Source organism: Rissa tridactyla, chromosome 1 (genome assembly GCF_028500815.1).
Source record: "Rissa tridactyla isolate bRisTri1 chromosome 1, bRisTri1.patW.cur.20221130, whole genome shotgun sequence".
NCBI classification, from domain to species: Eukaryota; Metazoa; Chordata; class Aves; order Charadriiformes; family Laridae; genus Rissa; species Rissa tridactyla.
Window position 1 is genome coordinate 143,417,900 of NC_071466.1, and position 14,847 is coordinate 143,432,746.

Below are 14,847 nucleotides of genomic sequence, written 5' to 3' on the forward strand. Positions count from 1 at the left end.
TTATTAAGATTTCCTCTTTCCCCTGGGATAGGAATAAAAAGATCCACTCTACCTGAGACTAATGCAGTCTCAAATTGAGGTAGTCTTTTTGCAGTGATGATGACAAACTCCTTTTGTGACCTTGTTTTTAGAGGGTTTTTTGATAAGCAAGAGCCTTTCCCATTGAATATTCTTAACAATGATTAAAATACAAGAGTCAATTAGGGTTGTACTTTCCCTTACAAAACATTTCAGCTGTGCAGCTGAAAGCCTTCAGACAGAAAGGATAAATGCTTAGCAGTCTCTAAAACAGTCATCCCAGTATTTCAGAAAGGATGATTAATTGCATCTGAAGCTATAGTAATGGGTGAAAGACTTACATGCTTTGAAGAGTTCTTGGGACAGTTATTGGCAAGTTTGCCACCCAGGTTTTCAGAGATGCTTGTTCCCTACAAAGAAGCTGATGAGAATCCTGGTTATGCAGCATTAGACCCAGGCAACTTGTTTATCATGATAATAATTCCGGTTTTTCTGTTTCTACTCTTGCCCACAGGATCAGGCAGCTAAAGATAAAGCCATGCAGAGTATGGCTACAATGTCATCTGCCCAGATTATCTCTGCAACTGCCTTCCATAGTAAAATGGCCTTGCCTGGTCTCCCACGACCAGCCTACCCTGCTGTTTCTGGGGTGAGTCATTCACTGTCTTGGAGGAGTTGGGCTGAAGACACTTGAGTATTTGAAAGGGTTGGGGCCTGCTCAGGAAATCCCTGAGAACATCAGAAGAATGGGCCAAAAGGCATTGTCTTTGTAGAGCAAGTATGTCATATGGCTTCAACAGTTTGGGTCTGATTTTGTGCTCACGCGGATGTAAAACCACAGAATTTCACTATATGCTTTTTTTAAAATGATATAAGTGAGAGAGAGAAGAGAGAAAGAAGAAGAGAGAAAAACCAGATCCTTTGGGTTTTCAGCTGCCTGAAATATTATTAGGTGCCTGTTTCACTTTCTTAGTCCAGGATCTTGTTGGATCAAAACCATTTGGGCCATCCTGACCCTTTCTCAAGCTTGTCATTCCCAAGCTCATCCTGAGTGCTTCGATCACAAATCGATGGCCCTTATGTAAAATCCTAGTAGAGGAGGCCTGTCAGCATCCCCTAACCTTTGAGTTGGGCCTAGTGAGCTTTCGTTTGCCAAAATACTCCTGTGGAGCTCTCCTGAGGAAAATAGTCCCTCTAAGAGAGTGAGCATTATTAAAGCTTTGGAGATGGAGGCACAAGGTGCACACATAGTATTTAACATTAAAAACCACTGTTGAGTCAGTTGCTTGCGTGTCACTAGTAGTACTGTGTAGAAAGAAGGCAAAGACCAGTCAGCATCTCCACGAGGACGAACGCAGGAAGGTAGAAAGAAGAGATATAGCTCAGTCACGTCTTTAAAAGTCTGTGAGGTTGTGGTTTCTTTCCTCAGAAAGGAGCAAGTCTTGCTTTTCATCTCTGTCCTAAGAGTGGTGACTTTTGCCTGTATATTGTTCTCTTGCAGTTTTGGCAAGGAGCTTTGCCAGGCCAAGCTGGATCTTCCCAAGAGTGAGTATTCCTTCACGTGAGCATCCAAAGCAGGTGCTTCTGCTGCTTCCTCTGCGGTGCCTGAAGAACACCGCGAGCTATTACAAGATTTATAAAATGCTAAGATAATGCAGTCTTTGCTCTCAGACAGATTCCCTGACCATGGATCTGAGACTTAAGGCCCATGGTCGAAGACAAACTGAGAGTCATGAGAACATCTGAAATAGATAAAACCCTTCATGTGGTACCTCCAACATGGATTACACCCCTTTAATGTCACATGACTCAAACAGCCTAATATAGGTTATTTTAGGGAACTGTTGAGTTTAGCAGCCTGATAGAGCTGAGACTGCTGCAGCTCCATGCTCCCAAGCCCAACCAGTAGCAAGGGTGAGCATGTATTCCTGGTAGGCACGCACACAAATATGCACATACATTACACATACACACGTAAACACGCGGCTGGCCACACAGGACGACACAGACAGACAATGCTTGGCACTTACACAAACACAAACAGCACCAACGGCTTCATCCTGTACCCCTTTCTGGCTGATGAGGGTGAAGGTGTGTTAGTGGGAAATGATACGCGCGCACTGTGGGTCCATCCAGTAGCTGCCCGGGGATCCCTTGTCTCCCTGTGTGCCGGCACCCAGGCAGGTGAGCCCCCAAGGCCACAGCCCCACTCTAGTTGCCGGTGCAGGCACCTCACTCGCACGCACACAAACATATGTGCATATGCACAAACACACACACACAGAGTGAATCTCTCCGGTAACTGGACTTAGATAGACCCAGAAGCTGGATCTTCACTTTCCCTGGTTACCTCCCACAGAGATAAAGGCACACGCATATTCATCTTTCAGTCCACTTCCAGACTCCGCAGTCTCTCTGTTGTTAAGCCTGAGCCTCCTGGTCCTTCTGAAAGCATCCTTGCCCCTGGAGACACACACAGCTGGCTCCCAAACCATCTACTTGCTGGCTAGTCTGGCATAATAGTCGCGACTGATCACACCCTCACTCGCTGCTGACGCTCTAGAAACAAACATACACACAGAACCCAGAGGCCCTCATGCAGGAAAACAATTGGAAATAGAATTTAGTAAGAATATCGGACAGACTGCACTGACAAGGTGCAGGGCATGGACAGACAACTGTCCTGACCTTCTTACATGTGACCGGCACCTTTTATCACCATACTGTCCCTAAACATCCCTGTAACAAATTCTGTGCAACCCCCAAATGCTCTTCCCTTGCATTTCATAACGTGTCCTGTACCACCTAGGCAGTAACCCCCTCAGTTTGTAAGGTGGCTGGTTTGTAAGCCTCCTGGCTGGATCACTGGGCTGGTTTCACACCTGGGCAGTAGGGCTGATGGCTCTCCTGTCTCAGCCCTGGGAGGGGCCAGCGCAGGGCCATTGTTCCTCTGCGCTACTTTGTTGCTATGGAGATATACTTTTTATCAGATTACCTAACAGTAGCAATTTAAGCCAATTTAAGGACAAGCAGGTGGGAGCACTTTCTTCACCCAAGAGACGTGTTCCTGCTGTCTCGTGGTGCTATTGATAATGCTTGTGGCACAGATCAGGGAACAGATAATATTAAAATATCTTGTGGGGGGAAACGGCTAGTAAAAGAATAGAAGCCATCCTATAAGAAATAAAAAGTAGATTTTATGCCTTTAGCTTGAAAGCGAATGTGGAAACATCAATGTGAGAGGTTCTTTTAGAAGCTTTAAGTATCTGCTATCCCTTATGTCAGATGACGTCTCCAGATCCTGTTTTTCCTTACAGTGGTGTTAAAAAGGAGCTGAGCTAGACTCCGTTGTGGGTGTGGAACATCTCTGAATCTTGGCCTAAAAGCCTCAGAGGCATACAGCCCAGACCTGTATCCACTTGCATGAATTTAGATCTCTCTGTGTTTGAAAGGAAAGGATAAATGAATGGCCACCAGGTATCCACAGGCTGATGAGGATCTCTGAATAACAAGTCTGCAGGGAGAGCCAGCTGAACACCTGCAAGGAGATCTTATTCAGTCCAGTCCTGGCCCCTTACTCTTTTTTGAGTCTTCCTCCACGACCCTCTCTTGCCCACACAGAAAGATAATTTCCCAAAGCCACTTCTGCCACTTTCTTACTTGGGGAAAATACTCGATCAGTTGGTCAAGAGTCTTTTTGTTTGTTTGTTTTGTTTTTTGTTAACCGTTTCTCTTTGTGTATTTCTGTAGCGTGAAACCTTTTTCTCAACAACCTTATGCTGTACAACCTCCTCTACCATTACCAGGTAGGTAAGGAAATGTAGTTCCTTGCTTTGAAATTATATTCTGACTTCAAAAATAGCCAACACTTTAAAAAGCTTAAAAATTATTTTTAAAAAATATTTTTACCTATTGAAATATTTCAGTGAGCCCAAAATTAATTTTTTATTATTTTCCCTTATCACCAGTTTCCATCCTTTCACTGAGAGAGCTGAAGCTTTTTAATTTTGTTTTATTTAAAAAAATCCAAAACTTCTTGTTATAAGACTGGTTGTTTTGGGGTTTCTGTTCTGTTCTGTTTATTTTCAGCAGAAAATAAAAGTTTGTGTATCTCTACTGTTCTTCCACCATGCTGCATGTACTAGAACACTGTTTTTCGTCATAACATGATTGCCTTTCCAATTTTTCATTAAGTAGAATAACAAATGTCTTTTCCTTCTTGGTTTCCGCATTTTGAGAGGTTAATGGTCATTTTAATGGTGATGCTTCATTCTGATACTAAAGCAGTTTATTTCACTGTTCATTTAGGGCTCAATCTAGGTCCTCTTAAAGTTGCTGAACATGTTTTCTCTGGTGTCAAAACCAGGTAGATTGTCTTTTACATTATTACCAACCCTTACAGTGCTGTCTTAGCAAAAGGTAACTAGCAAGGCATTTAAAGCACAGGTATAGTGAGGACCTTGTGAATGATATTTTTGCATGATGACTGAAGTCATAAGAAAATGTAATTAGTCAGCTTTGGCAACAGGTGTTCTATTGGAAAGCTATTGCGAACTTTTCTCTTTCTAAATTGTGTTATATAAATCCTATGTGCTTAGGGTTTGAGTCTCCTACTGGCCTCTCGCCTTCCCCATCAGCACCAGCTTGGCAAGGACGAAGGGTTGCTAGCTCCAAACTTTGGATGTTAGAATTCTCTGCATTCTTGGAACAACAACAAGACCAAGACACAGTAAGATACACCCCTCATTAATTTTTGGTCTTCTGGTGGCTCCTGTTCATCATGGATATGTCATGCTACTCTAGGTTTATGGAAATACTTGCTTCATTGCTCTAATGAGAATAGAAAGCCTTCTTTGGGAAACACAAGATATCCTTCTCTTAGAGGGTAGAATTACTTATAGTGATATAGCCAGCTCTGTGCCATGTGCTTCTGGCCTCCCTTTCCAGGGTCATGGATGTTCACATACCAGACCTCGAGGCACTGAGGTCAGAAGACAGTGGCACAGCCCCTGCTGGGCTGTTCTAGCTGTCCCATTCAGCCTTGGAGGATAGACCCAGATTTAGGTGACGGTAAGGTCACATGAAGCCACATATTTCTCTGGTGTGCTGGGAACTTAAATTTGGGGACAATTGGGATGAATTTGCATCAGTGTTTTTCCATGGTGCCAACTATAAAATGAAAGTAGTAAGATTTGCCCGTCTCACTAAACCTTGTGATACTGCATCTTGAGACGTACATTGGTGATGAGCCACTTACATTTCCTCTGTCTGAGATAAGAAAGTTCAGAAAAGATTTGGCTCGTACCTTGCTGTGGGATTTCAGGTAGGTCTTCACAGGACAGGATCATTGATGTCTGACTGAGTGACCTGTGACAGGTAACGCTGTATCTCAGGTTATTTCAGACTATATAGCAGCAGCCTGAGGCAATGGTTTAGAAGTGAAGATAGGAAAAAAACCACAGCAATAATGTTTCAGAAGAAGCAAAAAGCATGGATGTATTGACAGAAAAGAAATATCAGCATGAGCTGGTATTAGCAGAGGTACTGTTTTAGAAATTGCTATCAAGTCTTCAGTGACTTCCAGCAGTCTTTTGTGAAGAACCATGAATGTTCAGTATATACTGAACAATTTCCTAATACCATGTTTTTCCTCTTCTTGCAGTATAACAAACACCTGTTTGTGCACATTGGGCAGTCAAGCCCCAGCTACAATGACCCCTACCTCGAGGCGGTGGATATCCGGCAGATCTATGACAAGTTCCCTGAGAAAAAAGGCGGCCTGAAGGAGCTTTTTGAAAGGGGGCCAGCCAATGCCTTCTTCCTTGTCAAATTCTGGGTAAGGGAAGGACCCTCTGTAGGGTACCCATTTGCTATGAAGTTCTGACTTTAAAAGCAGTGGACTCACAAGCTTTTATAAGACTGCCGCCTCCCAACAAATTTTCTCTGTGCAGGCAACTTAATAGAGCCACGGTTTTCACTGGAGATCCTTCCTTGACTGCACAAGGCCCTCATTCTGGCCTGGACCAAGATGTACCTTTCACAATGTCATCCATAGAGTCGTTCTTGAGTAGTGTCTGGAGATTCTATTTGCTAATGGTAACTTGGGCCCTTTAAAATTTTTATTTATGTACAAGAGAAGAATTCAGTGGAAATTATTCTCTGCATACTCTTACGTGTTCACTTCTCTCAGTGTTGAGTGACTTCTCAATCAGAGGCAGCATTTTTACATCTCCTCCTATCTCGTTAGCTGCATTTTGTGTTATCGTTATCCAAGTACTAATAATTTACAGGTGCATATTTACACAAGGCACAAGGACAGACAAAAATAAGGGAGACATATAATGAAATTGGATTATGTTGATAATATATTACTGAAATGACTTCTGGTAAGTTGGCAGAAATCAGCCTGGCAAAAGCCTACTCACTCAATTTGGAATTTTGTGCGTTAGCTGAAATTTGCAAAAACTGTGCCATTGTGCTTCAGGGTACACACAAAATAGTTTCAGTGATCGATATTATCATAGGTATTACGAGATCAAAAATAATAGCAGCTTGGGGCAGTTGCATGCTAGATGGCTGAGGGAAAGTGTAATGGGATTTGGAGCCTTTCACCTTGAGTTTACCACTTATAATTCAACCCCAAGTCAGGAGTGAGATAATGAGAAATGAGCTTTCGTATCTCATACTCTTCATACAAACTGGCACTAGAAAACCTCTTAACTGGTGCTTTCAGGAGAAGGAAGTGCCTCGAGATGCAACTTCCCCGCTGTCCCAAGCCTGGCCTCTCTAGAGGCAGTGCACATTGGGCAACATTGGAGAATGTTGGGTGGGACTCTGCTGTCTAAGTGTCTGGTGCTTAGAGCCTTAGTTACTGGTGATTCTTGGAGACACATAATTTTACTACCCTGCTACTGAGCTGGGCGCCTCATGGTGTTAGCCTCTGTCAGAGTACAACAAAGCCTGCTTGGAAAGGTTGTTGAAACAAAAAGACCAGCCCTGTTCTGGTAGAAGAGAAATACTTGGGAGATACAGCAGCACCTTGCTGAGAAGAATATCCTTTGACAGAATCCGGGTAGCAATTGCCCTCCTAAGAACTGTCTGGAAAAGGAAACAGAAGTCTGATGTGACAAAAGAGTAAGAGGGGATAGCTTCTAAGAAATGGTCCTTGGAAAAGTAGGAGCTGGGAGAGCTGCATGCTGTGGGGCAGGGATTCCAGGAAAGTCTTCATGTGGAGGTGAAGAGCACTGGCTCCTGTGTGGTATCACTCTGAAGTGCTTTGGAAGTTTCAGGAACCAAAAGGAAGAGCTTAGAGGGAGATGTTATGTGGGGAGAATAAAATGCTTTGTATTCCTTGACTTAAGAAGAGAGACATCGTAACAAAATTGTGACCTGTGATTTTATTTATCAAAACTGTTTGTGTGTTTTTGTTCTTGTGGGGTTGGATTTGGCATTGTGTTTGTTTTTTAATATCAGAAGGATAAATTTGGCCTATGCATCATGTCAGACCAACCTAAGTTAGGCTTTTAAAGGATTTATATGGTGGGATGTCATTAAGTTGGACACCTTCTGGGCTCACGTGAGGTGTCGTGTTCAGAGGTCAGCAACTCACTGAAAGTTGTCTTGCATGAAGAAACATTACATAGGGTTTGAAATACCTTTACTCCAACATATGTGTGATGTCCTGCGGCTCTGCATCTGTACACTTATAATGACAGGGATATTTCTGGGCTTGGTGTAATATTTTGACTTTCCGATTCTTTTTTCGGTACCCTTGCATTGCTGAATCCCATCTGGAGTTAACATCAGTTTTATTGGTGGAAACACTACGGGCTGTCACTTACAATTATGCTAATTTTACAAGTCAAGTCATTGACTGAATGGAAGCTTCTAAGGCTTTTAAGAAGTAAATCATGCAATCTTGTTTTTGTTTCTCAGTGTAGGCAGTAGTAGGGGGACGAAAACACCATTCCTGATGGCATATTCTGGATGAAAAAAAGATTGGGGGCACTTTTATGATTTGTGGTGTGTTTCACAGGAGTACTTACATTAATCCTATTGCAAGATTTCAGCCAGGATCTCTAAGGCAATATAACTAAAGCAGTTCAAAAGAACTTTTTTTTGCGGAAAACTGCAAACCTTTTTGAAACTTTGTATTCAACATGCCTGAAATATTGTGGCAGTGCAGGCTTACGCTTAAACATAGCATGTGAACCATGCCTGTAATGCACCATGCTACTCGTGTCATGGGACTTCCTGAGTTTGGTGTATTGCAGTTAGATGCGTATAGTGCAACCGCCCCAACCAACAAACACTTTTCACAGATAAGGCAAAGTGATTTAAAAAAATAGATAACCAGAAGAAACCTAGATTTCAGCTGAGATTTTTATATCCCTCTGCATTTTTATACCTCTTTAACGGTATATGCTAGGGTGCTTTTTCATTTTGCTGCCTGATCGCTCTGGACAGCTATACAAATATACTGTTGATGTCCAAAGATGTGTTGGATAAAGCAATTACCACACTGTTGAATTTATAGCGTCATTTTAGGATAAAAGTATTATCCAACAGCGAATTACTGGTAACCTTGAACTTGGTGAGTAGAGTTACATACTTGAAGAGGTGTTTGGAGACATGAAAATAGGATTGATTTTTCAAAGGTTCTGCATTGAAGTGGTGGTTGCAGGTGACAAAGACTTTTGTATGTATGTAGTTTTAGGCTTGAAGAACCTGAGGCAGGAACCTGCTGCTACTACACTAAGTATTCAATATACCAGATGATCTGTTGTGCACCAGAAGCCTAACTCTAAACACCAGGGTTGGGATTTCTTGACATCACTGATAGCACTTAGGATCTAGTGTGACTGAGAAAGAGATGTTCATGTTTGTTCAATGGTGCTTCGAACAATTTATACAACAGCCAAGAGTTAAAAGTTGATTAATTTGAAACATGAGTGGTGTTTGCAATTCTTTCTTGATTTTGGCATTGAGAGTTCGGTACAATGAAGTAACTCTTGGATTTGGATTGGCAGGTTGTGTATGACATCTGTGTGACATTTCTCTGTGCCCCAAGTGCATTCTAGCACACGACAATGAATGTGAGACATTAGCCTCCCAACACATGGGCAGTGGCAGCTCTGCTCTTTTCCAGCGTAATATTATCTCTACCACCTGTTACTTGGTTCTCCCCATGAACTCCTATACGCATCGATATTAATAGTTTGGGGAAGAGGCATTTTCAGGGCTTTGCACATTAGTAGAGTGGTGCACTTGCATCTTAAAGCTTTCAGAAGTTGTGAGATTCTGAGTGGAAGACAGAAGGAAAATGACAAACGAGAAATTCAGGACAGGCAGTACTTTATCCAGAACAGCCATCTGCAGAGGGGTGGCTTGGGGGAATTACTTGGGAGACCTTTCCTGCGAATGATGAATATGTGTAGTAATTTCTTCTCCTTTGTGATAGGCAAGCTGAACCAATCACATCACTGGGTGTTTTCTTTCCATTGAACGAATTATACTTTTGTGGAAGGAGCTGAAGGGTTGCGCTGGAGACTGCTCTCCTGCACCTGGCTTCTCTTCTGTACCAAGCAAATCCAGTCAAAACAGCCACAGCGCAAACTCCCCTTGGCACCCTGCCCTGCCCACAGTATGCCTTCAATCCTGACCTGGCAGAAACCGCCTGGAGAGCAAGGAGATGGTAATTTGGTCTCCATGTCCATTCTGTCCTTGGCACTTCTGAGGTAGCAAACAAGACAGTAGCTAGCAACAGAGATTTTTATAGAATCATGGAATCATAGAATGGTTAGAGTTGGAAGGGACCTTAAAGATCATCTAGTTCCAACCATCTGCCATGGGCAGGGACACCTCCCACTAGACCAGGTTGCTCAAAGCCCCATCCAGCCTGGCCTTGAACACTTCCAGGGATGGGGCATCCACAGCTTCCATGGGCAACCTGTTCCAGTGTCTCACCACACTCAGAGTAAAGAATTTCTTCCTGATATCTAATCTAAATCACCCCTCTTTCAGTTTAAAACTGATACCCCTCATCATATCGTTACACTCCCTGATAGAGGGTCCCTCCCCATCCTTCCTGTAGGCCCCCTTTAGGTGCTGGAAGGCTGCTATAAGGTCTCCCTGGAGCCTTCTCTTCTCCAGCTGAACAACCCCAACTCTCTTAGCGTGTCCTCATAGCAGAGGTGCTCCAGCCCTCTCATCATCTTCGTGGCCCTCCTCTGGACTGGCTCCAACAGGTCCGTGTCCTTCTTATGTTGGGGGCTCCAGAGCTGGATCCAGTACTCCAGGTGGGGTCTCACCAGGGCAGAACAGAGGGGCAGAATCACCTCCCTTGACCTGCTGGCCACACTTCTGATGCAGCCCAGGATGCAGTTGGCTTTCTGGGCTGAGAGTGCACATTGCTGGCTCATGTTGATCTTGATCTTTGCACATTTTTTCTAAGAATGGATCTGGCAGCCCATTAATTTCACTTGCAGTCACCAGCAGCACCTCCTATTGGTACCTTATGTAAGGGGACTCGGTCAACAGCCCTTCTTTTACCAAAGTTATTCCTCACAGTGTTCAACAGTATAGAGATTGTTGGCAGCAAAAAGCAGATTGAAAAACTGAATCGCGGAGGGAGTCTGTCTGCTGGGTGTCAAAATAACACAATCCTGGGGGGCTACCTAACTTGCAGCTACCCGTACCATTGGCAAGGCCTTCTGCTATCTTTGGCTAGCTCAGAAACTCTCCCCTTTCCTCTTTTCTTGGAGGCTGAAGCTGCAGAGGCACAAGTTTTGGACTGTTTTGAAGAATTGTATAGCATATGCCTTTCCATTGACCATGTGGGACCTGTGTACAAGATATCAGCAAGCTATGGTTTCTCATGGTATTTAATGCCATTTGGACTCTGGTGCATTCATTGCTTTTCAAAGCCTGAGATAAGCTGAAGACCGATTCTCAAAGGTCACATTCCCCTCTGTGAAGAGTTTCAGAAAAATTTTGATTCATAGCCTCATCCTAGTGGGAATGAGTCCTTTCTTGCTAATCAGTTGTGAAACTCACTCCCACCAAAGATCAGACAAAAATCTTGGCTTAGCATATGGCTAGGACAGTGCACAATGCCAATTTTTCTGTAAGTGTTTCTTTCTTGCGGTTGCGGAAGTTGAGTGATACACTCAAGCTCATCAGAGCTGTTTTCAGCAGAGCTGCTAAGAGACTCAGACCACCAATATGATTTAAGAAAAAAAATAAAAAAATTAATACTAGCTTGTTGAGGGTTACTATGCCCTTCCCTGAACAAATCTCATCTTTTCCCTCTAGAAATCTTGTCTTGTAGGTATTTAAATATTCTGTTTACTTCTCTGGAAAGGAGGAAAACTCAGGTGTTTCCCCCAAAATATGTAGATCAGCTCTCTTGCATGCAATGTGCGGACCTCTGAGATGTGCTAGATCACAGATACCTCAGTGATTGTAGTTTCAGCATGTTTCGAAGTCATCAGGCAAGCTATGGCCAAGTACGTCATCCGTGCTGAGCTTGCATAGTGAGTCAAATGCATCCCAGACGCATCAGATTGCTGTTATGCTAGAGTGTGCACAGCTTTTTCCATCTAGAACTTCTTGGACAGAAAGCAAGAAAGAACTGTAACTTTGTCAGATAAAGTAGTGTGGTCCAGTTGGTGGTTCATGACTCAGATTTAGCTTGTAAGATGCCTCGTCTCTTTGATCTTCTACCTTTGCCCTTGAAGAGACAGAGAACAGCTGTTTGAGTGCTGGACACCACTTCACCAGCTGACTGCTGCTGCTGCCCCTGCAGCAGTGCCATCCTGTTGCTATCAGTGGGTAGTAGGACCCTGGGAGGCAAGGCAACTCAGTCCATTGGCTATGGACTTTCCTAAATCCTGACTATTCTCCTTTGGCTGCCTAGGCTGGGGTAAGGAATGTATCCAAGAGTTATCTTACTTGTTGTTGGACATACTAGTGCCAGTGAGGAGCTGAGGCACCTAGGTTCTAGTCTGAATCACATTCAGTTACGTATTCAACAAGTCCATGCATTCCCAGACTATAAAGTGAAGATTAGCCTTCCTACTAGATGAAGTGCTGGGAAGATGAATTTCCTTTAAGTCATAGTCGCTGTTATTCCCTTGTATCTTTGTAGGATGGAATGTGCTGGAGATGTTTTTCTGCTCACTGTGGGCACTCAGCTCAGGATTGGGTGTGTGCTTTGACACAAGGTTTTCTTTAGAAAAAGAAACTCCGAAAGTCAAGAGAAAGGAAGAGTCCTTTCCCCAAAGGAGCAATGTGGTTTCTAGTCCTGACGGCCTAGGTGTTGAGAGGAGCTCATAGGAATGTAGTCATGGAGGCCGTAGCATTTTCAGACGTTAAGTTAAAAGCAATAGCTCTTTTGGCTATTCGAGACCTCATGATGTGCAGTACGACTTTGCCCTGCTGCAATCCTGGGAAGTTTAACTGCACACATTAGTGATTTACCTCAGTGTCCAGATGAAATTTAGAAGTTAATTTGGTTATGGCAGGTTACAGTGTTTTTCCTCAATTTTCTGCCTTGTGTCCCTTCAGGAGGTGAACATCTCCACAGCAGGCAAAGCTACAGATTGGAGTTCCACTCCTGAGCAGTTCTTTGGTCTCGTATTCGTGTACGTCATTGCCATGTTCAGTTTACATGAATAAACCAGGTTGCAGATAACTCAAGAACAGATATGTGTATGCTAAATGATCTCTGGTACTTCCACGTACCAGTAACTTCCACGAGAGGGTGGGAACCAGCAGCTGTTAAGTAAATAAGCTGTAACTGTAAGGCCAGCAGTATCTGAAGAGCCACAGCTCCATTCTCCTGCAAACGTGAACTGGAGCCCTCAGCTAGCTGCTGCTGTCATTCCCTGGAGTTGCTGAAATTCCACATATGTACATTTATGGGCTGAGATTTTCAGAGGTGACAGAAGGAGACGGGTGCACAGCTCTTGTTGACTGACCACCCTAAGACAGGTCTGGCAGTCCTAGACCATAAAAACAGGACATGCTTTAGAATAAAAGGTGCAGTGTAAATGTCGAGGAGTTCCAACGTGAGCCCATCACTGCAACGGGGCTTTGAGGAACCTCATTGTTCATGTTAGTGAATGGCAATGACTGCTTAATTCAAACAGTATTACCATAATTTTGCATACTGGCAAATAGTTTAATGTTGATTAATTAGATGTTAACTACCTGTGAAATTATACGGTCTGGTCTTTTGAAGGGAGACTCCCCAAATTGTGGGGGCACCTAGAGTAGCTTCTTAGGGCTAGTGAAGCTTTTCTTATGAAGTGGAACTAGCACCTTTCTGCTTTGCCTCATACTGACTGCACTAACTTTTTAATTTGCCATTAAGAGTTTAGGGGAATGTAACCTTAACTTTACTAGTGAGACCCTGAAAATGTTTGTCTGGTGCTGCAGTGAGGGCCTTTGCTATGTTTATGTAGCAGTGGTCTGACCAAGCTTCTGTAGCCTTGACCTTTTGTTCTGTTGACCGAGTGGACAATTTCTTTGGGAAAGCAGAATTGGGTCCATACATTGTGTTTATCATCCCCAAGGGAAATGAATAGCTGAAAAATATTGTGAAGGACTCCTAGTCTAGTTCCTCTTTGGAGAAGGGAAGGAATTAATCTTTATTCAGACAGCTGGAGTATGGGTCAGATAAACAATACAGTTAGTTGCATTGACATGTAAATGAGTATTACAGTAACTCAATAAAAACCTAAACCAGAATACAGTAGCATTGCTGCTCTCTAATACATGTACAATTGTAGTGCAAACAAAGTAGCTGCAGAACTATAGTGGAGAAAATTTGATAGCAAGGACTTCGGCATGACCATAATAATTCTCTTTGCAACTTGAATTATGATTAAGTCTGTAATGTCTGTTCCTTGTTGCTATTAATACCTGTGCTACCAGGCTAAAGCTGGCCTGGATTTGCTCACATACACTACTCCAGTGCAGGCAAACCATCGGAGCGTAACACTGCATTACAGTTGCTTAGGTGGTCACGACAATGTCAAAGCTTCCAGTCTTCCTCCAGCTGTCATTTCCAAGTCTTGTGCAAAAGTTATCACTACCTCAGTGGTGCAAATGTGAGTGATGTAAAAGGATTTTTAAAAAAGTTTTTAACCCAAATTGCTTTATTGATATATTTTAACACATGTGCCCAAATCTGTTTTCAGCTCAATGAGGAGACAGAAAACTATGGGGGCAAAAAGGGAAAAGTTAGGAGACGTCAGGAACATATTCATCTGGATAAAATGTTTTGTGAAGCTATCTTCTGAGGAGAAGCAAACATGAGAATAAAATAATTGCCAGCTTTGTATGACTATCTCCTGATAAATCAGAGGATACTTTTGTATGCAGGAGATGACAAATGAGGAAAACATAAAGAGATGAGTGCACAGCTGGTGTAAACTGGTATGAATGTATTACGCATGTAGGGCCAAGCATATTCACAAGGGTTGAAGATCTGTCACTATTTCAGAGGGAGGGATTCTACTTAAAAGGGGAGAGTCATAGAGATGGAGGCAAGCCATTCTGACAAATGGGCTTTCTTTTATCCATAATCGTTGGTGAAGATGGTACAACTGTTAAGGATTATGTAGAAACTGTGTGAAACAGTCATTTTGAAGAGTGATTTACAATCATGTATTTAAATACTGTGCTGTTATGATCTCTATTAAGAGAAGAGTGAGCAGAGCGAAAGCTGTATGTCCATCCCTAATACTGCCAATGTTGATGAGAACATTGGAGCATTCTGTGCCTGGACTGAATCTTTGTCCCACTAGAATTATCTGAATGCTA

General features: G+C 43.0%; 1 protein-coding gene across 16 annotated transcripts in view; it reads left to right on the forward strand.

Moving 5' to 3' along the window:
- The window catches only part of TEAD4 (TEA domain transcription factor 4), a 60,092-nt gene that overhangs the window by 38,123 nt on the left and 7,122 nt on the right, over positions 1-14,847 (forward strand). For all 16 annotated transcript variants that reach the window (XM_054209495.1, XM_054209486.1, XM_054209588.1 and 13 more), the window contains 5 exons: positions 533-667; positions 1,520-1,563; positions 3,769-3,824; positions 4,617-4,747; positions 5,681-5,854. In XM_054209495.1, coding sequence (XP_054065470.1) covers positions 533-667; positions 1,520-1,563; positions 3,769-3,824; positions 4,617-4,747; positions 5,681-5,854 — 540 coding nt within the window. The remainder of the gene's footprint in view (positions 1-532; positions 668-1,519; positions 1,564-3,768; positions 3,825-4,616; positions 4,748-5,680; positions 5,855-14,847) is intronic.